General features: G+C 39.5%; 1 protein-coding gene across 3 annotated transcripts in view; it reads left to right on the top strand.

The window, feature by feature from the left end:
- The window catches only part of CTBP1 (C-terminal binding protein 1), a 237,980-nt gene that overhangs the window by 140,401 nt on the left and 71,193 nt on the right, over positions 1-26,386 (top strand). The window contains exon 1 of one of the 3 annotated variants that reach the window (XM_026846832.1): positions 25,807-25,953. The exons of 1 other annotated variant lie outside the window; for it this stretch is intronic. In XM_026846832.1, coding sequence (XP_026702633.1) covers positions 25,842-25,953 — 112 coding nt within the window. In that variant the 5' untranslated portion in view covers positions 25,807-25,841. Of the gene's footprint in view, positions 1-25,806; positions 25,954-26,386 lie in introns of those variants that run through there. One more of the 3 variants, XM_026846831.1, reaches the window with a different exon arrangement.

Here is a 26,386-nt window from a genome sequence, read left to right as displayed (position 1 = left end):
GAAATGTAATGTATTCTGGTTTTCTCTTCAGCTGTATGAAAGACTGATTTACTTAGGCCTTCCTAATGCCGCTCTTCAGAGACATTATCATTTCCCATCAAGCTGAAGTGTGCTTTCATAAATTACAAAAGGCGAAACAGGAGGTTTAGGCTTGTAACATGCAGCACCAGTTTTCTTCCTTGTTACGCTGCTAAGTAGACTGTAGCGCTGACATGCTTCGAGTCTGATTTTCATGGAGTTTGTGCATAACAGACACTTCCTAAATCTTTAATGTGCATCTTTATACGGTGCCATCCTTTTTTATTTGCTTTGGTCAGGCTGCAAATAAATTTGTTTTTAATAAAACAGAGGCCATTTTTTCCTCCTATTTTTCTTTCAGGTGGATGTAAATTTTATTTTAGCAACTTTGCACTTTTTCCCTCTCCAAATACACACAGGTCAAGGTGCTAGCTGAGAGAGAACCATAGCGTGCAGTGCTTTCAGTTTACCAAGTTGGATGAAGGAGGATGAATTTCTAGGATAGTTGTCAACTATGCAGTCATGTATCTGATGTGTGCTTATAATGAGATGTGGTGGGTTGACCCTAGCTGGACAACAGGTTTCCACCAAAGCCTCTCTCTTATTCCCCCTCCTCAGCTGGACAATGGTGGGAAAATGCAATGGAAGGCTGATGGGTCCAGATAAAGACAGGGAGATCACTTTCCAACTACAGACTCCACTTGGGGAAATTATTTAATTTATTACCAATCAAATCAGAGTAGGATAATAAGAAATAAAACCAAATATTAAAAAAACCTTCCCTTCACCCCTCCCTTCCTCCTGGGCTTTTCTTTACCTCCTCCCTGCCAGTGATGCAGAGGGACAGGGAATGGGGGTTGTGGTCAGTTCATCACCCCTTGTCTGCTGCTTCTTCCTCCCGAGGGGAGGGACTCCTCACACTCCTCCCCTGCCCCAGCGTGGGGCCCTCCCACAGGAGACAGTCCAACGTGAACTTCTCCAGCGTGGGTCCTTCCCATGTGCTACTGTTCTTCACGAACTGTTCCAGCGTGGGTCCTGCCAGCAAATGTGCTCCCAGCGTGGGTCCCCACGGGGTCACAGCTCCTGCCAGGGGCCTGCTCCAGCGGGGGCTTCCCACGGGGTCACAGCCTCCTTTGGGCACATCCCCCTGCCCCAGCGTGGGGTCCCCCCGGGCTGCAGGGGGGTCTCTGCTCCCCCGGGGCCTCCCTGGGCGCAGGGCACAGCTGCCTCCCCAGGGGCTGCCCCACGGGCTGCGGGGGAACCTCTGCTCCGGGCCTGGAGCACCTCCTGCCCTCCTCCTGCAGAGATGCTGCTCGCACACAGTCGCACTCTTCTCTCCAGCTGCAATTGCTGTTGTGCAGCAACTTTTTTCCTTCTTAAATACATTCTCCCAGAGGCAATACCACCATCCCTGATGCGCTCGGCCTTGGCCAGTGGTGGGTCAGTCTTACAGCCAGCTGGTATTGGCTCTGTTGGACATGGGGAAATCTTCTAGTAGCTTCTCATCAAAGCCACCCCTGTACACCCCCACTACCAAAACCTTGCCATGCAAACCCAATACATGAGATCACTTGGAAGCCAACTCATTTGGCTTCTGGTGCCAATGCTCTTCCAGGCCTCCGCTTCTCAGGCTTGTATTAAGAACAGCAGTGCATGACCAGTGTTTTCTCTCTTGAGCCCTTTGCAGTGAAATGCCTTGCGGAGGTCCAAGGCTGCTCTGTTGGGACCCAGCATCTTTGGGAGTCTGAGCTCTGCATGACCAAGCTCAAAGAAATTGCTATGCTTCATAAGAAGGCTACATAATGCTGGCTGCTCACCCAGAAAAAAGTATAATAACATTTATCTGAACCAGAAGAACTTTTAAAATTTCTCATTGCTACCTTTTTCTCTTGGCCTGGTGTGGTTGGCAATGTAATTGCCTGAGTTGATTATTGTATGAGTGGAGTTCCATGGGTGATTCAAGGGTTAAGGATAAGAAATGCAGAAGAAATGTTATTGCTGTATGGTTTTACGAAAGTACTTTTTATTTTTAGATGAGTGGGGAAAGGCATGAAGAAAAACAAAAAATAGTCTTATCGCTGGTTTCCAAAAACAAAAACCAAGTGTTTTGGTCTTTGGCTTTTGCACAAGTGTCTTCAGGATCTGGGGTGGGAAGGAGGAGGAATTCTGTGCACAAATAAGTGGGATGCCTAGACATGGTTTGTAAATACACTGGTTTGTAAATACCAATCTGAGGGGTCAAATTCTTAACTATGCTAGTGTAGGAAGCTGACTGGCTTTATATTATTGGTTTGGCCACTGATGGATTTGTTGACGTCAACCAAGTCACTTCAACTGGCTGTGCCTTTTTTCCTCTTTGTCTTATCTACTTCATCTGTAACAAGAGACATTTGCTCATTCTGAGTTCACGCCATGGGGCTATGATTTCATCTGGCACATTCAGATATTACTAGAATAGGGATAATAATAGGTTGTTTGGAAAATTTTTAAAATACCCTGTTTCTCGGCCGAATGATTTTCCAGCAATAAATGCAGGTTTCCAAATTAATTTTGGTTCCATTGCAGTGGAAGTGCCTTCCACTGCATGCAGAAGCTTAAGTTCTCTTAAATATAGAATTTGTACATATATATACCTTCCAAAAACCTGCATGTGCACATTTTTATTGAATGAGCTTTGGCTCAAAAATGGAATCGTGCCCATCACTGTGTGCATCTGAGATGTATTTATGAAACTAAAAAATGGTGAATCTCATATGGAGCTTATTCACCTTTGTTGTCTCTTCAGCCGCAAAGTCTGTAGTTTACATGTACTTTTTTTCTCTGCTGACAGGGTGGTAGTTGAGTCTTGCACGCACACACTGCAAGAAAGTCTAGATGTTGAGTTTTACTATTACTAAATACAGTATTTACTCTCTTTAATACTCTCTAAATTATTTAACAAAGAGGAAAGTTGGTTTTAGTGTCGTTCGGCATTTTACATTCATTGAAAAGCAAACAAGTTTTGGTTACCTTAATACTGACTTCAAGGTAGAACTCAATAATATGACTTCCAAAATTTCTCCTACTTTAAAGACTGTGTTGACAGAGAACGAAACTTGATTTAACTTGATTTATAGTTGTGCAGTTGTAAATCTTGAAAATTTTGATCTAAAAGCGTCATGTAAACCTGATGTTAAACGAGTATAAAAACATGTAAAAATGGTATAAAATTAATTTGGGGTTAACCACCTACTAATATGTATCACCCTAAATGTAATGAACCAAAACCAGGACTCAAGAATACTGTTAATAATTAAATGTGCTTTCAGATACAATAAATGTGCATGCTTATAGCACTTTCAACATACAAATTTTCGATTTTTCATATTAAATAACATCAGACTAGCACCTGCTTTTAAGAGAAGTTGTTCTTACCAGCAAACCTGTAATAAAAGAGGAGAAATGTGGAACAGCAACATTATTTTATTTTTTACTGTAATTTTCCCTATAATCAAATAAGCTATGAGTGCCAGGACATTTATCTCATTTGTCGGGATGTCCAAGTTGTTCGTCATCACACACCTCAAACAAGCCAGCCTGTCCGCTGCATTTTGTTAACTACTCAGTTGGTCAGAATAAAACCTTCTTGTTACAGACAGATCATAAAGACTTAGTAGGAATTAAATAAGTAAAACAAAACCCTGTGAAAACATGTTATTTGTGAGTACATATTGGGATTTGTTCCAGAGGTCATCTGGTTTCTTGCAGTTGCTGACTCAATAAAAAAAAATAAAACGGATTTTTTTTTTTTCCACTTAACTTGCATCAGTCACTCTCTGCAGTGCTAATTTTTAGTATGTTTTCTTTTGTTTTTTGTTTCTAAAAGAAAGGAAAATTCCAGCTGCTCTGTCATTGTTTAAAAAAAAAAAAAAAAAAATTAAGGAAGTGTCTAAAAAAAAAAATCCCCACTCCTCCCCAAACCTGCCTGTATTACAATGCAGAAGTATAACAACCCTCTTTGTATCGAAGGACTGATGAAGCACCTGAAGAAATAACGCTGTCAGATAAATGACCAGTTGAAAATATTGTCATCTTGCCAAGTTTTGATTTTAAAGTTTTTATTCAGAATCACGCTGATTGTTGGCAGATTGGAAACCAGGCACCGAGGTCAAGAGAAACGGGTTTTGGAGGGAGGCTGATGTTTCCACCAGTGCTGGGGACACACTGTGCTGTTTGCAGAAGGCGTCCAGAATAGGTTTATAAAGGTGATGGGCTCTGATTATTTCATAAGTTGTTCTTCATTATGGTGTCTCAGCCTTAGGCAGAGTTATTAATTTCCAGTGGATTAGAAGCCGTTCTTGTGGCTGTTCTGACAATCACAGAACGGTTTGGGTTGGAAGGGGCCTCCAGAGATCATCTAGTCCAGCCCCTCTGCCACGGGCAGCGACATCTCTCACTAGATCAGGTTGTTCAAAGCCCCGTCCAACCTGACCTTGCACACTTGTTCAGTGCTAATTAAAGAGATGCCTTCATCACTGATCTTTTCCCCCTGCATTCTCATGGCAGCGTTCCCACTGCAGCAGAACATTTGTTTCCCTTCCCTTCCTCTTTCTTCCCGCAACATCTTAAGATCAGTGTTTCTGGGTTTTGTGGTTTTGTGGGTTTTTTTTGATGTTTGTAGGTTGGGGTTACAGTATTCTTCACTTCATCAGTACCAGAGTCTTGATGGAAGAGTTTTATGGATCTTACATTTCAGTCAACTCCAGATCCATTTTCATATTTTGATGGCCAGAGTATCTGGTTTTTACCTTCTCTTACAAACGAACCCAGGCCAGGCCCAGTCGGTCGGCTTGGTAGTCCTGTTGAGGCAGCCCATCTGGGGGGCACTTGTTTGTCATTTAGATGTCAAGGTGTTTGGGGAGCCAGTGCAGGCAGCCAGGCAATGTGCCACACGTTCTGCTTCTCACACTGCGGTCTTGCAGATACAAGAAGAGAAGGTTGATGACAAACACTTGGCACTTTCAGAGCTTTTGTCTCTGTCAAGGAAAAACCATTGACTATCTTTTTATTATTGAATTAGTTTCTTTTCACATGGATAGATACTTTGTGTCAAAGCAGTAAAATGTTTGGAATATGTACAAACTTCAGTGTTTGTATTTTACTTTCTTTATAACATGCAACCCTCCATTTTTTTTTAACAATTTAACCAAATGCATATTCAATATCTATTTTCTAATTTCTCATTAGTATTTTAAAATACATAAGTCATTCACATTCTGTTGATGCTGTTTTATCCCATCTCTTTCTAATTTTTTTAAATTTTGTTGACCCTCCCTAAACTTTTTTATTTAATAGACTAAATTTCCTCTTTGATGCTCTCAGTGCTACTTTTCTTGGACTACTTTTTATTATAATTCAATGAATTTTTGTGGTGATGGATTGATGGACCATGTAGGCCATTAGATGATGTAAAAACTTAAATAGTAGGAGTAGCATTAAAGATGTAATTAGGTGAAACGGAGACATTTGGTACCTTTGGGTAGGATGTGTAATGAGGAATTTTCTCTAATTCTTATTTCTTTCTAAGAAAAAATGCTTAGTTTTATGTATCTAGGTCAATACTTAACACCCACACCCCCTCACCCCCTCTTCCAGTTGAACTCTGCCATTTGCATATTACTCAGTATTACTCAATCTGTTACCATGTTTGGATATTGCAGATGAAAATAATATTCTAGCACCTTGCATGCTTCTTGTGTTCCCCAGTCTGGGAAAAACTGGCATCCTGACCAGAAGAGATTCAGGGTTTGAATGTGTCATGGTTTAAACCTGGCTGGCAGCCAAACACCCTGCAGCTGCTCGCTCACCCCCCCCCAGCCCCGGGGAGTGGGGGAGGCTGTTGGAGGGGTAAGGGTAAGGAGAGTCATAGGTTGAGATAGAAATAACTTAATAATTGAAATAAAATAAATAATAATAGAAAATACGGACGTGTAATGAATGCACAGTGTAATTGCACATCACCCGCTGATGATGCCCAGCCTGTTCCCAGCTAGTGATCCCAGAGCAGAGAGAATCCTGAAACCACAATCCTGAAAGCCAAGTGGAGCTTCCCGATCAACACTTACCTATATACTGAGCACAACATTAGATGACAGGGAATGTTATGTTCCATTGGCCAGTTTGGGTCCATTCTTTTGGTTGTGCTACCCCCAGCTTCTTGTGTACCTGTGCACTAGCAGGACATGAGAAGTTCAGAAGTCCTTAATGTCTTAGCAACAACTAAAACCCTCAGCACATTATCAACAGTTTTCTCATATCAAATCCCATACCGAGCCCAAAACACAGCACTATTCTAGCTACTAAGAAGGGAAAAAGAAAGTAGCTCTATCCCAGCCAAAACCAGGACAGAATGTTTTAGATACGTATTTAAATATTTCATTGTATTGTTTGAGAGATTAATTGCATTTTTATTTTCCAGCTACATTTTGGATTGTGTCAGCCCAAGCAATGCTGCACAAAACCCCTGTATCTCCAGAAGCTAGCAAGAAATGTGTTGAAAGATTTGTGGAATTACGTTTTTCCAAATGACACAGTACTAATACCCAGTAAGATTCCAGAAAGGAGAAGTGTTTTGCAAACACTGTTTTCTTCCTTTTGTATGCATTGTCAGTTTAGCGTCTTAATTTTCCTTTGGTTAAGTTAAGAAAGGAAACAAAGATTGAAGTGGCGATTACTCAGGCACGTTGCCTCTTGCATATGTCTTCAGTAAATAATTTAGGAAAAGAATTACTTCCCTACATTTGACTAGAGGACAACTTTGTAAGATTAACTATTTTTTAATCATCACATTTGTGCTTTCAGTTATTAGGAGTATTTTGTTACATGGCTATAAGGGCTAGCAATTAAAATGTAATGCTTCTGTCTCCTACGAGAATGATCAACACCTATTTAAACATCCTTGAGATGGCCTAGCTGCACCCATTGAATTTGTGTTTTGGTACCCAGACACTGAGTTTGTCTTTTGACATGGCACACACACAGATAGATGCATATATAGGGTGTTTTTTTAACCTGTTTCACTTCATCTGCTATATGGAGTTAGATACTGGTCTTATCCAGTCCAATATTTCATTTTCACTAGGAAAAGCTGCTTCCCCTCATGACTATTCAAGTGGTAACATTGGGCCATTACTTTTCTGCATTTCTTTAATGTCTGAAGCATAAGGAATACTTTTTATTTTGCTTTATACTTAAATTACAAAGCTCTTGAGGGTCCTCTACTTTTTTCCCCCTTGCCTTCCACAACATTCAACACAATGTTTTTTGGTCTTGCTTTTGGCAGTGCTACATTCTGTGCCTGTACAAAAGGAATACGTCACTATATAAAGTATTGCTACATGCCTGGTTATACCTTCTAAATAGATCAGTCCCTCTTTGAATCCCTTTTAAGCTCCAAACATGCCAGTTATTCAGCAGAGAGCAAATATTTATTTCCTGGAGATTTTTTTAAAATCAAATGACACAGCTGTATTGCCCTTCCTTTTAGTTTGAACATGAAATGGCTATTCACAGGAAGAAATCTCCTTGTTCAAAACCAGACAGTAGATTCAAGTAAATCTGATGACCTAGGGGAATATTGTTTTCATACTGCTCTGTGTTGACATGAAATCTGTTCATCTTCTTTTCAACCTTTGGTGTCAAAATACTTGTGCTGTTAAAGCGAGGGCAGAAATGACCCAAATCCTGTTGTCAAGTACATATTGTAAATATGAGAATGGAAATGTATGTTTTTATTTTCCAGGAGATGAATAAACTTCAGTTATGTGGGCTTAAATATGGTTGTATGAACCCAAAGTGTAGCAGGTCTTCAGGACCTTCAGCTGCTTCTTTCCTGTCTGGGATGTGTTGGTGCAAGGGACACTCAGGGTACAGCATGCAGGCGTGCCTCACCGTGTGGTTTCTGTGGGGAAGCACACAAATAGCTCTTTATAAATCGGTGATTCTCATCTGAGTCGATGGAGATGTCCCGCTGGTCCGGGTGGGGCCCTGCATGACCCTGCATCAGTCTTGGAACTACGCGGTGTGATGAGATGCACCACTAGTGGGTTTAGGGTCGTGAAACTCCATTAGCCATTCAGTTTTGCATGCAAGACATCCAGGGAACATTTTTTTCTATGCTGAAAGCCTCTTCTGCTCCATTTTCTCAAGAGCAACATTACAAAGTTAAGGCTACATTTCAAAAGCAGGAGGTGGGAGGACAGAAAAGTTTGAAGTTCCCTGGATGACGTTCAGTTTGAAATGTAGAAGCAGTGGTTTGCAGCAGATTGGTGTACGCAGTTTCTGGTGATACCTGCAGCTGCCAAAAGATGGAGGAGAAAAGAGTTAGCAGAAGGTCGTGGTCCTGAGCTCTGGAACTTGCTCCTTTTCTGATCAAAGTCCATATTTTGTTATCCTTAGGATATGCTTCAAAGCTTGAAGGGTGTTTTTGTGAGAGGACTGTGGTGTTTTCTTCATTATTATGTTGAGCATAGGGAAATCTGTGTGGGATTTCCAGAGTTACTGTGATGTCTATGATTGTAACTCATGAATTTGTTATATAAATTAACACTTTTTTTTTTTTTTTTTTTAAGAAATTGTGATCAAATTGCAGAATAAGTAGAAAGCCTAAATCTGTGTGTGTTTTGAGAAACCGTCAAGATTTTCAGATTTGTCTTTCAGTGTGGTACTACAGGAGATCAGTACAAATGAAGTCAACTCGGTAACATCATCAGGATTCAACAGATCTCTTGCATCAGAAGTAGGATGTAGAAATGTTACTTTCCATAGAATGATTTTGATTTTTTCCCCTCTTGTACCTTCTCACAGAGATGTCAAAATTTGCAATTAGTCCATTTTAGCCATTGGAGTTAAGAGGAGCAAATCATTAATATTTCAACATGGGAAGGAGTTGAGGGTAAGGGCAGACCAGCCAAGGTTACCTAGGTGAGGACGGCTGAGCTCACCAACTTCTCTTGCAAAGCAGCCAGTAACACCCTGCTCAACCCTGCACTAAATGGGCAAGGGGAGGAGGTCCTCCTTCAAATGTTTTCCTCTGAAGAGACATCTAAATAAATCAACGTTATTACAAGTTTCAGGTACAAACCCCACCTTGGCTTAGTGCCCTGCTACGCTTCCCTTCTCACTTCAGTGATTTCTGTCAGAAATCTTACCTCTTCTGGGCTGTGCCTCTGTGATTTGTTCCATGTGGTCTGAGATGATGAACATCAAAGCCACTTTCTTGAAATGTACTTTTAAAAAATCATCTGAAATTACCGATTAGGAATGAAAAGGCCATCAGTTTAATAACTGCCATCAGTCTAATAATTTTTTATGCATTACTTATGAACAAATATTTGATAATCTGACCACATTTTTCATCTCTAGGGCAGTTTGTTTGCCATTAAATAAAAAAAAATGTGAAAAAAAAAAAAATTTAACCCAAGCAAACTTCTTACTAAAACAATAATCAGTTTGTCACTAGTTATACTTGATGGAGTTTTAAATTATCTGTCTTTCATAGGAACCTTTATCAGACTGAACTGTATTTAAACAACGTTTGTACTTAGAACATCCAGAAATTAGGTTACTAGTTATTAAAAAACCCCGCTGTATTCTCTTTTCCATAGTGATGAACGCAAGAAAGAAAAGGTTCTTTCCATCATCAAATTTTCAAGTACAATTACTTAGCAGTGCTTGCACAATTACTACTAAAATGTCATATATATATAAATGGACCTATAATTGCATTTACAAAAAGGTACCAAAAGATGATGTTTCTGTGGCTGCTGGAAGAGAAGACTAGGAAATACTCCTTAATCTGGGTGGTTGTTTTTTTTAATTGCCCAAATTGCACCTAAAAACATAAAAATGGTTATTCTTTTCTGAGTAGTTGCCTCCTTGCTTGTAATGTTTAGTACTGATAAGAATTTAAGAAGAGGCCTAGGCAACAGTTAAATTTTAGAAGCCACAGTCTTCTTAAGAGCCTTAATTTTGCTCCCAGTAGGCTTTTAAATGCTACTCTCATGCTGCCATCCCATTATAGATGTCAATGCTTCTTCAGTTAGGCTTTGTTTAAAAAGAAAAAAAAACCTTCTTTTTGAATGAAATGTGGAAGCAAATCATTAGATTGAATTGCTCAGGAAACTATATGTGTAAATTGAGGATCTGAGGAGTCCTTAGCCTCCAGTAAACTTGGAAGGAAGGAGAGGCTACAAAGAATTTAGAAATACTGCCCTGGCATGCAGGGATGGTGTTAGGAAAGTCAAAGCTCAAGCCTGAGACTTGAATGGCAAGGGCAAAAAAAAGTTTCTACTACTGCATTGGTAGTATGAGGACTGGGAATGTGTTTCTGGGGACATGAAACAGAAGGAGGTCATTGGGAACAGTCAACATGAATTTAGGATAGATAAATCCTGCCAGTTCGAGCAGATTCACTTTGGTGAAAACCTGTCTGGATTTGGGGGTGAGAGGAGAGCTGTGGACGTAATTTCCCTCGGTTCTAACAAGGCTGTTGGCACTCCCTCCCTTAGTGTTATTCAAGTTGGGAGGTTGTGGTGGGATGGTTGTGGTCTGGTGGGCAATCAGAGGGGTAAAGCTCTGGTTGGATGATGGGGCTCAGAGGTCGCGTTTAGTGGGGTCTACTCTACCTGGAGACAGCAGCAGGTGGAGGGTTGCAGGGATCTGTCACATTAGAAGATCCTGCTTGTTTAACAGTAATAGATTAAGGCACCCAGTGATACTACAGTTGAACTCCAGCTTTTGATTATAATCAGTGTCTTCAGATTTCAAAACTTGTATTTCTGAGTCTTACTCCTTTAGTTCTGTGATAGGTCTTCACTGAGAAGAGGTTAACATCCGCTCTGGTAAAGAGAGTCAGGAGTGTAGGACAAAACCAATGAAGATTTTATTCCCTCCAGTAAACTTATTAACACACTTCTCTTGGAAGCTCTTTCAACATTCAGGGAATTTGCTATCTAATATTAACCAGTCATCAATTAAAGTCAGGTTCTGCTTAGCACCCTCAAAAAGATGGGACGAGTGCTCACAGCTTCACTACTCTCACCTGATCACGGGCAGACCGTAAATCCCAGTGGCAGGTTGGCTGCAGGAGCAGCAAACAAGCTCTGGAGCTCAGAGGACTTTCCTGGAAATGATTACTCCATCGCAAAAATCTTCCCCTTCTGCTTTCTGAAACTTGTATATGCTACGCCGCCTGATGTCAGCGAAGACGCCAACTTCTCATCCCACAAATACCTGGTTATAGCTGGTGTTTTCCTATCATCTCACCTATAGCTAAATTGTAATGGGAGAGTTTAGCCGAGAGACTGTGTGTGGTAAAAGATCATTCTTATTATCTGCTTTTTTCTAAAAATCAGAATGAGTTACAGAGATAGTTGATTTTTAAGGCAGGCAATATCCTAAACAGTGTACAGTACTGATTTAAACATTTATTTTATGATGGCGTATGTTATTCCTTCAGCTGTAGCAAGCATGTTAATAAAATATGGATTTATTTTACTGAAAATCTTTCAAATTTTTAATACAGCTGTGAGCTGAAGGTTTATTTTGGCACACTGAACTGTACTGTCCTCTACAGTTATTAAATGTTTAATTGAATCCCTCTAGTCTTGCAGTTTGACCACCTGAAAACTACTGCCTGAGTAACAGTGATCTTTGTTTCACATTCATAATTATTTTAGAGCTCTGGGAAAAGGAAACTAGCTTGTGTTAATTGTTATTTTGTATAGTAAATAGTTACAAATTTAACTTGAATCTTCAGTCTTAGCATGTTGGGGTCTCCTATGCTTGAATGGCAAACATTAATTGATTTCAGTAACATCAAGGCTTGGTCCATAAAGGAAAAAAATAATTACTTCTCAGATTTCTCAGTAAGTTGGAAAATAGAAAAATGCTGTTTTCAAGCTACACTGTGGAAACTGCAGACTAATACATAGTTCACACTTACTTCATGTGCCATAATTACCGCAGAAGTGATTAGTGTATGTTGTGTTTCTCAGATCCCAGACAAGAATTTTTTTTTTTTTTAATCTCCAAGAAGTGTTTTATTACTGGTAGCATTGTGGGGGGATGATGAGTCAACTTTGTGGCAGCCTTTGGTTTAAGCAGGATTCAGAGGATCTGCGTGCCTGGTTCTGAGTGGTGGGATGTCCGCGGCACCACCTACAGTGCGTGTTCAGTTAAACACGGCTGTGTCTGTGCTGGATAAACCCAAAATTATGGCAGATGGAGGCACTGACATGTATTGTTAATGAACAGGGTTGTGATTGGAGTACAGTTACACAGATTGCTAAAAGCAAGGAGCTGAGATAGCCATCTCATAGGAAAGCAGTATTGTCTTACACCTGCTGCGTTTAATTCTCCATACAACAGAGGTGTACCTATCATTAAAGAAATAAACCTGTGAACCACACTGGGGTTGACAGTCTTTTCTTATTCTAACAACAGTAGCTTTTTTGGTGATGAAAATGTTTCATTAATGAACACAATTTTCATTGATCTTAATTTCTCCTTTCCATAATCCTTGTCTCCAGATGATTGATTTATTATTGTTTCAGTGATCTTTCAAGGGTTCGCCCAACAGAATTCTATTGTTAGTATTACATTTTAGCTTCCCGATCGTTTTTTTTATGTTAGAATGAAAGTAAGGGTTTTTTTCCTCATCTGGACCTACCAGGATGATCTACCTTACAAAGAAACACTCCTCTCTCCACAGCTCTGCTCTTCATCTAATAGTAAGATGTTCAGCTTTAGTAGAAGACACCAAAAAGTATGTTAAAGTCTGCACATGATTCAGTGTGAGGCTGCTCTAGGCGATAATTCCAAAACACAGTAGTTTTATTAAAACAAATGTAATTTTATGGGCCCACAAATTTATATTATATTTTTTTTGCTAGCAGTAGGAGATTCAGTTAACTAAACACAGGGGGACCTATTGGTGCATGAAGCAGATCAGGGGGCAAATGCAAAATGCAGGCTAGATAGTCAACTTCCAACAGATTGTTTTAATATATTTTTTTTTAATAGGACAGCACAATCTAATCTCTATATATCCACATTGAAACTAGAATGATGACACATTGCTGACACAACTAAGCTCAGTATCGCAGATGAATGTATACCTGTCCTTGGTCTTGTTAGATGTACTAAGAGTGACTCTTCAGTTGTAGTGGGATGTCTGAATATTTTATGGATTTGTTCAGGCAGCAAATGTGAGTGTTTAATAAGTGAATACTGTACATATTTTTAAGATGAGGAGCCTGGATACGTAGAAGGGAAGTGGTTTAGGGCGACAAGGATGATAGGAGGCTGATGACGGAATCAGGAATTGATTGTACTTTTCCTGAATCTGGGCTAGTGCTTTAATCCTTCTAATTTCTCCCAGTTATGAGATGCCTCAGTTCCCTTACAAAAGCACTTGCCAGCAGAATTCCTCTGGGCTCCATATTGCACAACTTCTTTGCAAACTGAATGGAAAAGACTATGCTGTGTCATCAATTAAAATGTCAGCAGCTTAAATACCAAAAATTGATGAGCAACATCCAGTTCTACTTGTCAGATACAAGAAGTCTTGCAGTGAGCAAGGAGCTAAACCTGAGCAAGGTGGCAGTAGCATTGGTACATAAGAAGTACACATTGCCATCTCAATTATCTCTTACTCTTATCACTTATCTTACTTATCTCTTATCACTTATCTTACTTATCTCTTATCACTTGTGCCAGCAACATACCCTGCGTAGTGTGATGAAGGTGCTACAGAACCTTCACCTCATGGCAGACCATGCTTTGAGCACCTGGCACAGTGATTGTTTATTCATTGCTAATCTCCAGACATCCCTGTCTCAGGGCACTTGGGTAGACAAGTGCGTGACCTCAAGTCTTTGAGTTATTTAATGACAGTAAAACCAACTTGTTATTAATTTAGTACTGAAAGTCCTGGAGTTCAGTGTTTCACATTCTGTGTGGGGCTTCCAGCTGAAGTCCAGGTGAAATCTATCTATTCTGTCCGTGGTGCTCTCAGTGGGATCACCGCGAGCTCTCTTCTGTACTTTAGTTGTTTTATGATAAGACATCACTCTTCATCAACAACTTCTTACTAGTAATTGCTTCCTGTTAATGGACGTCATGAGCGGGGAGAGATTTATATCAGTAGATGACGCTCAGTGAAAGACAAATCATCTGTTCTGTTCATTCCTACAGGGAGCAGAGCAATAACCAACAATGTCATCTTAAGTTTTTGGAGCCAGAGTGTAGGATCAGGAGGGAATTTCCAGATTATCTTGAACCTCTTTGTATCACATATATCCCTGATACAGTTCAGACACAGATTTTTTTTTTTTATTAGACTGATCTTTCAAAAAGGCATTTAAAGTATTCAGGAGATGAGGACACCACTATAACTCTTGATAGTATAGTCAATAACATCCACTTTAAAAAAAAAAAAAAAAAAAGGAAGAAAATACAGATTGTGAATAAGCTTCTAAACTGCTCCTTATTATATCTTTCTCTAAGATTAGACAGTCCTTTAGTGTCTGGTATTTCTCCCTACAAAGCGTAATCATGTTATCTCTCAATTTTTTGTTGTCAATCTGAACACATTGTGTTCTTCAAGGTATTTTTCTCCAGCATGACTTTTTCTTTTTGCAACCTTTCAAACATACAGAATATTGATGCCAGACCTGGCAGCAATAGTTAACTGTTTATAATCTCAGTAATCCTATCTGCGATGGCAAAAATTTTCTCCATGCTTGAATATAACCATTTCTTCAAGGAAAATGTTATCTCCTCTTGTTGGGGTGTGGTTTTTGGAGCTCACAGAGAGTTGAACATCGCTTTTAAGGATCTAGTTCTCTACCCCATCAGTGTGACAGTAGTCTTTTCTAATGGCAAAGCTTTCCATCTTGGATTTATTACAGCATGTTTTGTTTCTTTGATCTTCATTTATTTATTTGTGATCCAGAATGACTGTGTGATTGTGCTGTTGCTATTATTTTTTACAAACAGTTATTGTTTTTGTGATGTTCACAGTAATTTTGGCAAAGATTTTCTATCTTATGTTCACGTTGCTGGTGAAGGTGATGACAGATGCCCATTAGAAACATCTCTATTGAGAGAGTTTTTTCATTGACAAATGTGGCTTAAGCTAACTTATTCATAATCGTTTTAATTTGTGTTTGTTTTTATCAGCTTTGTGTAGCACTTTTTTAACCAGAGCATTAGTAGTTCTAACTTGGACACCCTGCAAAGCTCTAAGTTACTGCATCTTCGTGGTTGCCTTAGATAAATTTGTTAGATGTTTATAAATCCTGGTGATGAATGTAGTATAAGAATCAAGATGATTATTTTCTAGTGAAGATAATTTGCTATTTGGTAGAAATAATCAATAATATGTAAGTACACAGTGTCTGGATTTCATCAGTGGTTCATTCTTCTTCTGCTATATTCCTGTTGGCCAGACCAAGAAGTTTAGAAATAAATTTTCATACCAGATCTGCCCAATGGCCCATGAATTTCTACATTTGTGCTTTATTAATTAATTGAGACCATAATCTAGTACTAGGAAAGAGATATTAAAAATAATTTAATAAATACCCATAAAATAGCCTTTCAGTAGAGAAATTAGACTTGGAATATCTTTATTGGTATTTGGCTTGCTCCTTCAAATACGAATGTGCATGCGGAACGGCACAAAATGAGAAATTTTTTTTTTTAATGCATCTGTGTGGGTGTTCTCGGTTTCTGCAGAGAAGAGATACTACATTCCCCATCATAACTATGTGTAGTAAGTAGAATATGTAGTACAACTTGTTTAGGTCAGAATGAAGTAAAATTATACTGTGACATTCTTACATTTCTGGTAGTGTAAGCTGCTCAAAATTCTATTTTGAAATTATCTTGATTATTTAAATTCATTGACTGTCCTTGTGAGAGTGATACACCATTCTTTCCGGATGAAATTATTTAGCTGCTTCTTTCCTCAGTTAATGTAGGGGGAGAAAATCAATATAAAAGATAATATTTTAGCATTAGTTGATCCTAGGGTCTTATTTGATTCCAGCATAGCAGGCTAAGTAGCAAATGCTCTTAGCAATTGTTTCTGTTAGTGGAATTTTGAAAGCACTCAGAGAAATCTTGATCCATGGAGACAGTACAATAATTCACATTGACATATTTTCCCCATTCGCCACAGGGCAAGTGGAACTATTAATGCTCCTGTACAAACCCTTTTTCTCCTTTTCTCTTTTTTTAAGAGCACAACGGAAACAGTGATGATCTTAACAGTGGATTATATGTAAAAATTTGCACTACCCTGCAGCCATCAAAGGGAAGAAGATTCGGAAAATCTGCTACCAATATATCTTTAGTTTTGTTATTTTTTTTAAATAGAAACCCCTGTGAAATGAGTATCTATATTTGTTTATGTTGTGGGTGTCTGTAGTGTTTTGGAGGTTTGATGGTTGTTTTAAGCAAGAAGGCATCTCTGTGGTCAGGGTGCAGATAGCAGTGATTGTAAAATAGGCTGTTGGAATACTGCATGTACACATGAACTGTTTCTAACAACAAAAATCTCTTCTCAACCCGTTCTCTGCCCCACAACTTACAGTCAGTGCCCAACGGAGACAGCCGTTCCAATCATGTATACACAAGGAATATTTGTTATCCATTGTAGTATTTTGCCTGCAGCTTTGAGAGACCCAATTTTATCTTCCCTTAAGCAGCAGGAATTATGTCAGCATAAGCATGGCACTTTTTTCTTTGGATGTTTCAAGAACTGAGAAATGGAACTGTTCACTGATAAAGATTTATGTAAAATATTTATAAATTTAAGCAACGTCACCCACTTAGTCCAGTAAAACTGCCTTTGAAATGAGATTTAAATGTGAGTTCTTGAGAAGTTGATTGGTTAGATGATCAGGAGGTAATAGACAGTTGCCTGCTAATAATGCCAGAAACAATAATTACACTGTGAGCAGTAGTAATGATAGATGACCAAACACGTATCTTCTCATCGTGCATCATGTTGACAGTATGATATCAAAAATCTGCCTGTGCTATTAGATTAAAAACTAAATAGAACAAAATTATAGATAAATTAGCAAACATTTCTTTGGTTTCGTTTCCACCTCTTTTCTCTTTCTTCTCTTCCCCGTGCCCCGTGCGTGCTTCCCTCCCCTCGACCCCCTTTTTTTATTTTTATTTTTATTTTTATTTTTATTTTTATTTTTATTTTTATTTTTAAGAGAGACTAGAGACCAAGCTCAGGTCACAAATGAGATGAGTTTGATGACCTCAGCCTACGGCCCAACAGACATCTGTCTCCATCTCAAAACATCCATAGATTGTAGCACAACTGGAAATATCTTGTCAGGAGAGATCCAGGAATCTGAGAAGAACATGCAACTCTGGTTGTGACTGTAAAACCTCGAGAAACAGAAAATCATCCCTCTCAGTACTTGGGATTTAGTAGAAGTTACAGCTGTGGTACTTAAAAAGAAAAACATTTAAAATACTCTCATTGAACCAAGGTAGGGTTGGTTTTTGTTGTTGTTTTTTTTTTTTTCCTTAGACTGTTTATTATCTACATGAATTATCGTTCATTCCTCTCTTGTGATAGCTCTTTCTGATGTGGGTTTCTCTGTAATGTTAATCATGTAGGTGCAGCCTCTGGGAAAGACACAAACTTTAACCTTTCTGGGTCACAGGTCTCAGAAGCCACTTTAGTTAGAGATGAGCACAGTACAATGATACACAAAGTATTCTCATTTGTTTCCAGGTCTTTCAGGAAAAGTTAATTATTTATACAATATCTATATATACTTACTTATTAGAGCTCAGTTGTCTTTAGCCTCCACGGGTTAATTTAAAGGATGTTTTTCCTAAGGTAACTTTGTCATCTTGTAATATAACTTGTACTGTTCATAAGGCATATCGAATCATTTTAATTAAGATCCCAATCTGTTTGCATGATAGTATTTCCCTTTTTGTATGTGTCTACTGAACTTTACTCTTCCCAAGGTGATGTACAAGCCCATACTCTGATCATTCTTTCGGGTATGTAGCGTAATACAAATTAATGAAAGCTGATTGTTATATCCGTGACTCTTCTGCTGGTCATAGGAATAAATAGGACCCAAATAAAACATGAGAATTTGAAGCCATGGAAAAGAATAGGTTTTGTATACCCTAAGACATTCCCTAGAATTTGGCAATAAAAATGAAAACTTGGACACTTTTTATTGCATCAGTGTTGCAGATTTGTAGTTGTTCGCTGTGTTTCTTGTGACCTGGTAGCTCAAATGGCACATCAAGGTAGTGAAAAATCATAGTCCGTTACACAAAAGCAGTATTAGATATCCTGCTTTGTAAAAAAGACAGCTTGTGTTAAGAGTCGAAATAACTTGTCTTGACAAAATAAATGAAAAACCTGAAAAGACTAGGGTAAGCAACATGGTGCGCTAACTGAAACCAGTTCAGAAGCTGATATAATGTTCCAAATCCTCTTCTAGTCAGTAGCCTGTTCTAAGAAATTTACCTTTTAAAATTATCATAGAAAATTCTTTTGTTTATTTTAATGCCTTTTGTTTATAGCTCATGATGAACTCTGGGTGGGCTTCCCACAATGTCATAATGAATCACAAATACTGCAGATGCATCAGCCCAGCCGCCTTGCCAATGCCTGCCCGGCACAACAGTAACTATCTTTAAAATTGCGCTGAAATTCTGCTGTCAAGAGTAATGGTCGTTGTCAGATGATGGAGTTCCCAAAAGACACTTGTAGGACCACAGTTGTGCTGAGCTGTGATACAAATTCAACAAAACATCTCTGTCAGATGGTGTTTTCCTGTGTAGAGGAGGTGAACCATTGCAAAGCCAGCGGTTTAGAAAACATTTTCATGAGGTGTTTTATCTCCGCAGCATTTTATTCATGTAAGATGGTAAGGCCTTTGGAAAGTTTATCCAATAATCTTTAAATAATACCAACCTGTCATAATGCACAGTGCTGCCTTAGTCTGTAAGTCGGGGTATTTGACAATAAATATAAACTCAAGTAGCAGTAAATCTGCTGATACTGATTATCACCTGTTTGAATCGACTTTCTTCTATAGTGAAATTGTATGTTATATGAATATAAGTAGTATGATCAGGCAGTATTTATGCTAGGATACCAGTCTGCTTCTTTCTTTACATTATACAGCAATACAAAAGGAGCTTTTTCAGTATACAGAAAGTTACCATCTTGCTGTGTAAGCTGGCGTGTAAACTGATGTTCTTTAGGATTTGAATTGTACCTGGAAGAGTCTTGCATAGGGAATAAGGATTTCTTGCAGTTTACTTTTCAGCTATTGAGTTTTAACTCCTGAGAATGGGAAGTAAAAAAGTTGTACAAGAGTCTTTATTTTGGCTTAGTAAAAGAAAGGTGAACCTCCCAATAGCTGCCTATAAAATGTTTGTTGGAAAAATATATATGTATTTGGAGGGGTATAAAAATATTAGTATGTTGCTAGATACATGGAGGCAGAGAACATGAAATGAGTTTGTGCGGCTAATGGTGTATGTGTTTTACGCATGAAGCCTCGCTCCTTTCTTTTTACTGTTCTAAAATCATCGACCACTCGCTGTTAATGGATTGCCTAGCCTCTATATTGTTCCATATGTTGTAGCTATGGAATTGATTTTCACTGCCCTTCTCTTTGCTACTGTTTTTCTCCACTCTAATTTTCCCGTTCTCTTAGAGCACAAAGGGCTGTTCATCTAGATGTTTATTATTATTTTTACATATTTAGTAGGATGTTTTCCTTATTTTATTTACAAATTCCTGGATATACTACTTCTAAAATGAAATTAAAACAAGTTAGAGCTTACACTTTTTATTATAGTCCATTAAATTCTGTAATAGTTCTCTGTATGCAGTTTTTTTGTTACGTTCAAACATACGTGTTCAGGTTTTTTGATGTGCAGATGTTTTCTGTCATTTGTTATAGCTGCTGTGCAAAGCACAAGTTACTGAAGGTGTCTGAAGTGCTTGACCAGTGGTGTACAGGTGCTGAGTAGTGTTGTGGTGGAGCATTATCAGATTTGAATTGGATGTGGATGTGATCAGTCGGTGAGAGGCAAGGAAGGCATTGCCAGAGAGATCACGTGTCTCGGGAGCTGGTGTGATGATTCACTAGAGGTCACTTTTTGCTCACTAATGAACCATTCTCTTACTTTAGTGTTAGGTGAAGTGCTGGTAGTGCAGTATTTCACGAGGGTACGAAGCAGTGTTCAATTGGGAAGAGGATGAAATTCAAGACGGATAGCCTGTAATCATCCCAAGTAAATTTGACAAAGCAAGAGTTTGTTTCAGTGTCATAAATGTATGTAATCCCAGCACATGGTTGTGCTCAAGGTTCTCGACAGCAGTTGGACATTTTCGCGTTAACAGACATTCTTTTGCTTCTTGCATCCTTTAGTATCCTTGCTAGTTTTTCGGATTGGTAAGCCTCATGGTTAGTTTGAGAGAAAAGTCTTTAGTTCAGTGTTTGGTGAGATGTTGCTTGGATTTCATAGCTTTATTTTTCCCAAAGGGTTCCTCAGTTTTGTGGTATGTGTTTCAAACAAGGAAGTGTGATGTCCTATATGCCACCTAGTGAATGAATGACATTTATAAGTGCAAGTATAATTGTTTGGGAAATTTAAAATTATCTCTGATACAATTAGAGCTTTTTTTTCCTGACTACTTGTACAACCTTGACAAAAATAAGATGCCAAGTGTGTTATAAGGGAACTAAAAAGGAGGCAGAGGATAATAGAGTGCAAATTACATTGCAGCACAGAGATAATTAACTTACTGCCAGTCCAAACTGGCATGAGTGTACAGCATCTCCTAGAGTTGTCCCTACTGCTGCGTTAGCACGGTGCCAGGCCCAAAATAATTAATCCCTCTTCTGTGCAGATAATCACCTCACGTTTGGAATAACACTGGCAAATCTGAACCGTTTATGGACTTGAGAGCTAGAGCAGAGATCAAGCCTCCAGCCTGAGCATCTTTCCTTTCTTCTGTGGCCTGCCCTTGAATCCGTGTAGGCAAATGTACCTCTTGCACATCACTCCTGAATTTGATTTTCTGCATCTGTTGAGTTTCTCAGCACACTGTCCTAAGACTGAAGACACACCCACAAGAGCACATTCATTCAGGACAGCCACTGATTCTGCTTAGCCCACTGGGTGGTTAATTATTCTCCACATTACCTGCGAAATTACTATCACCAAACAGGTTACTGAATCTACTACAACCTTGCAGGTTTTGATCCTTTCAGTCGGCTTTAATGTATGTTTGTTTCTTTACATACAGAATGCAGCATCACAAAGAGTATCTCTTTTTCATTATAATTTTAGAGAGACATTCAGATGTCGTAACTACTCTGTATGGATCTGAGCCTCCTGCCCATAATCATATAGAAAATCATGCATGACCAGGCCCAGACTGATTTAAAACTTGAGAGGTAAATTACTACTCAGTAGTAGCACGCTGCAACCCAGTTCTGTAAAAGTAAAGGCAGAATGTTGTTATGCTAGTTCATTATGTTGAAAGAATATTGTCTTATAATTTTTAATGAAGTGTTTTTTGTGTGTAAAATATTCTTTCTAAATGCCTTTTTTGAACACCTTGGGAGACAGCTGGATCAGTGGTTTCACTCGCCAATTGATGGGCTATCCACTGCCCACATAATTAGTAGCTGCAGTTAAATTTTTAAGGTCTTTGCTACTGGTAGGAGCCTCAGCATAGTATCTCTGCAAGGTACACAGTTTGAATGAGCTTCAAGATTTCAGACAGGTGAGAAGGAGAAAATCTTCCCTTGGGTTACTAACCCACTTTTTGTTCTTTCATCTGAATTGGCTGTTCGTTCCTGGGAACACAGATTGCTCTGCTTCTCCTTTACCTCATCCAATGTCAAATCCCCAAAGAAGCCCTGCCAGCGCAGAAGGGAACAAGCCATATGGGGGCAGGTTGCAGTTGTTCCTTCAGGTCTGGATTTATTCCACTGTGAACAGATGGACAATGGCTGACATCCACTAATGGTTCTCGATAGGTTTCTTCTGCTGTTCATCTCTATCTTCTTCCAGAACACAGACCTTCCTGGAAATGGTCTGTTAACTCCTCCTGACGATATGGAAAATGATACCTCTCATTTCATGGTAACCAGAAAATGCAGAGGATTTCATTCCACCCTGGTTCTTGTGTTTTTAGCACTTCTATGAAGAGGGTGAGATCAAGAAGAAAATCCCTTAGTCACCTAATACAGATAACATCAGAGGAGAGCGGGTTTTTGTGTTCACTGGTTTGAAGGGAATTTATTCTTCCATTCATTCCGCACACTGCAAGCTTTTACACTTTTGTACGGCTGGTATTTCCAGCATAGAGCTAGTATAGCCATTCCATTCTGAGAAAGGAGCAATGCACATTTGGCATTTCAAAAATGACTTTGAATGTTTGACACAGCTGAACTTCTTGTTCATTAAGTGGAACTTTAATCTACGACTTTGATCCTTCAGCAATCCTTCTTTTTTACAGTAGATGAAGGTCCTCTATTTTATTTCATGCTTGTGATGACCACCATTTGTTAAAGATGAAGTGTTTCCCTTCTGTCAATTATTCTTTTTTCCATTTTCCCCTCAGAACCTGCTGAAAATGTTTCTCCAAAATGGCCTTTCTCTTTCACATCAACCAGAAAGCATTAATTTCCTACAGCGGGAAGTTTCACACAGAGGAAGTTATACATAAAAAAAGCAGCTCTAATTAAAATATGCAACAGCAGAATGAAAGTAGACTGATCTCCGTGTGTGTGTTTTATAAAGCAGTGCTTTTCAGGATCTGAGCAAAAGAATTAAGGAAAGATTTAAATCCAAAGTCTTCTTTCCAGATTTTAAATAAATTGTATTGATTTATTTTGATAACACATTTTAAAGATCTATTTTTAGAATAAAGTCTAAATGTTGGGCCTGCTTTACCCAACCATAATTTTCTTCTGACGTAAATACTTTTTTAGGATCTCCTAATAGCATCTGCAAGATTCACTGTTCACAAAAGTTAAGATATTCCCTTGAAATAGAATCTTACACTTTGATTTAAAAATGCACAAAGCTTTCAAAACGATGGCTTTAAAAACTGTTACAATGAATGCCGCGTGTTTGATAATGAAGCAAAAACATGCATGAAAAGGCCAGCATGCACAGCTATGACAAACTAAAGAAAATCTGTAAGTACACAGTCTCAGTATCTAGATATAAGAATATTGTCAAACCTCATTATTCACTTTAGAGAGCCTTCAGCATGCATCTTGGCTCATTGCTTAGACAGTACAACAGTAAAACTTCCTCTTTCAGTATCTTCAAAGTCACATCTGCTAAAGATATTGTATCCTAATGTATCTAATTTGTGAAAGCACAAGGTCATGCCCTTATGATTAGACATTCTGAGGGGAATAAAACTTGTGCTTAAATTATACATATGGCTGTTAACAGATACACTTAAAACAATGTATTTACTCTTCAGCACATGTGCTCCTCCAGCTGACTCTTAAGAAGCCAAGAAACAGTTTGGGGGCTTTGAAAAATGCCATAATTCTTAGTGCAAAACACAGAAGACACTCGGCTGTGTAACATTACTGTTAAAAAAAAAAAAAAAAAAAAAAAAAAAAAAAAAAAAAAAAAAAAAAAGTTGCAGTGACAGCAGTGCCAAAATGTGATATGAGGATGGGGATTGTTACATTCTGTGGAAGATTTAGTATTATTGTAGCCGTACAAGCTGCAGTCTAAAAAGATGTGGGGATGACTGAACGTTTAGTGACCCAGAGGCAAGCTGGAGAACACAGGCAGTAAAACGGATGGGGGCAGTGGAAGGTTTGACTGGAGTCAGCTGGTCTGCTCCTGGATTTTCTCATGTCCAGTCTAAAACTAGGCCACTGCAAGCTGTGTAGGGGAGGAGGACTGAACTCTGGGTGAAAGCAAGCTTGATTTTCTTAAACAGAAAGAGCACTGAATTGGGCTCTGAAGGAAGACTTCAAACGCTCTTGGGGTATTTCATTCTCTTTTCCATCCTGACAGTCTTCACAGTGTATTCTGTAGAGCAGGTGCCTCGTGGCAGCTGTCAAAGAGCAGGGTGGAGACCTTTCGACTGGGGAGCCAGGGTCAGATAACCTCTCTCCTTCAGCAGGTGCCAATCCACTTTACGCTATTGAAAGGAACACAGTTGGTCCAGTTACAATCAGCTGAGGATCCAGCCCTTCATGTTTTCCCAGGAAACATGAATTTGTGATGCGTGCATGTGCACCGGCAGGGGAGTAAGTCCGGCATTTACCTACTGTGTGTGTATTTGTTAAGTCTGTGTACAATCAAAAAGGAAAAAGAGCAAGCATATGAATCCCTTCATGAAGTAGCGTAGAGAATACCAAACTGCAGTATTAATAACCTCCTGTTATTGAATACTCCATCTGTTCATCATGCCAACTTATCCTCACTTAGAGCACTCCCCTTGTCATAATATTTTGTACCACACTCCCCTCCCTCCTCAAATCAGCAGTTCCAGTTTAGAACTAAACATTTGCCCAGTCATGTAACCCCGAGGAGATGGTCTCATTGCCTGTATCCATTTATCTATAAAACAATGTAACTGAACTCTTAATTTCATTTCTGAATTTTCATTTTCCACTATTAATTTTTTTTTTTCAGAGGTACTTCCATATCCATGTTGGTATTCATAGATACTCCACTTACGATTTAAACATGTTCTACCCCTAATGCTCCTTCCTGCTGATACTTTGCCACATGGCAACTTAAGTAATGGGAAAAAAAAAAAAAATCATTATTTTCTTCTTTCAGCTTTGATATGTATATATTTTTATATTTGCTAACATTTATAAATGGCAATAAAGTGGTTAACCACTTTAAAGTGATTAAAACCAAATTTGTTTATTTATACAAACCCCACATGAGGCGCTTGGCTAGATGCTGTCCTAGTGATGCACAGTGAGAATCTAGAGAAACTATGTTGTTTGAGGAATGTCTGAGATGTCTTTACAGAGCCACAAAAGGCTTTCCTAATACAGGAGGAGAATTAAGAAAGTCAGAGACTGCATAAACTTGTCCTGGGAGTTACCTCCCAGTCCTGCTGGATAACCCCGTGAAATGGACAATACCGGGAGAATAATGGGGAAAAACAAGTTAGGGAGCTGGAGCCAAGCTGCTAAAGGCTGTCTATAAGCTAAAATCTGGTACTTGTGCCCTGAATGGATTCCTGAAATTCATGCAACTTGGTGGCTGAAACCACCCTTTATAACCATTGCGTTCAAATATTTCCCTCTCAAACAAACCAACCCCTCAGAAACCACAGGAAAATCTACAGCCTGTGTGTGTATAGAAACACAGAAGAGTGTTTCTGTATTATCTGCTCCTAGTATTGGGCATGTGGCTTATCAAAGCGAATTACTAATGTTTGCAAGCCAAGGAGTCCCTGTAACGATTTGTATTAGCTACCTCTAATACGCCTATCACCACGAGTATTTTAAGTATTGCAGACCAATCCTGCAGAATCAAAAAAAAAAAAAAAGCTCTTAAAATCTTCGCGTTTATCCCCTCCCTTTTCCGTGCGCCAGTTTTTAAAAATCACCCTCGGTCCCGGAGTTCAGCGGTGCAAGTCAGCAGAATTAACTCTCGGGATCATCCCGCAAAACGATTTAAAAACGTGCGAGGGGAGGTGCTGAAACTTCGAGGGAGCTTGGCATGGAGTAAGGCGGCGGGGTGGACAGATGTACACCGGGTGTGCTCCCCCCCAGCGAGGGCACCCCAAACTCCTCCGGGCCGGCCGGACCATGCACCTCGCCCCGGCGTGGCAGCCCACTTGCCCTCTCCTCCAAGTCGGTAAGAGCTTTGCCAGCTTCCCTCCGTCTGAAGAGACTCAGGCCCTGACTCACCGCAGAGCTCGGAGAACAGCGCTAATATCTTACATTTTACCCGCCGTGCCCCCTCCCTCGTCGTTATCTGAGGGGCCGTCGGGTCCCCGGGCACCCCTGAGGTGCTGCTGTGGCACCGCGGGCTTTTGGGGCCGTTTGCGGTGTAACCGCTGACACAAACCGAGCGTTTTATTTCTGGAAAAAAAAGCAAAAGGTGAGGTTTTTGCTCGCCAGGCTCGTCTGTGAGGAGGGACGAAACGGGCGAACGCCCTGTCTGCTCCCGGCCGCGGCTCCGCTTCCCGCCCGCGGGTGAGGGAGGAGTGTGGGGGGGACACCCAGCTGTGCGAGAGGCGTAAAAGTTTCTCGGATGGCTGGACCCGGAGCTCCCGGTGCTGAGGCTG

This window comes from Athene cunicularia (genome assembly GCF_003259725.1).
Source record: "Athene cunicularia isolate RWA chromosome 4 unlocalized genomic scaffold, athCun1 chr4_part1, whole genome shotgun sequence".
NCBI lineage: Eukaryota > Metazoa > Chordata > Aves > Strigiformes > Strigidae > Athene > Athene cunicularia.
Note: the sequence above shows the minus strand (reverse complement) of the source record. Positions and strands in the feature narration are given on the sequence as shown.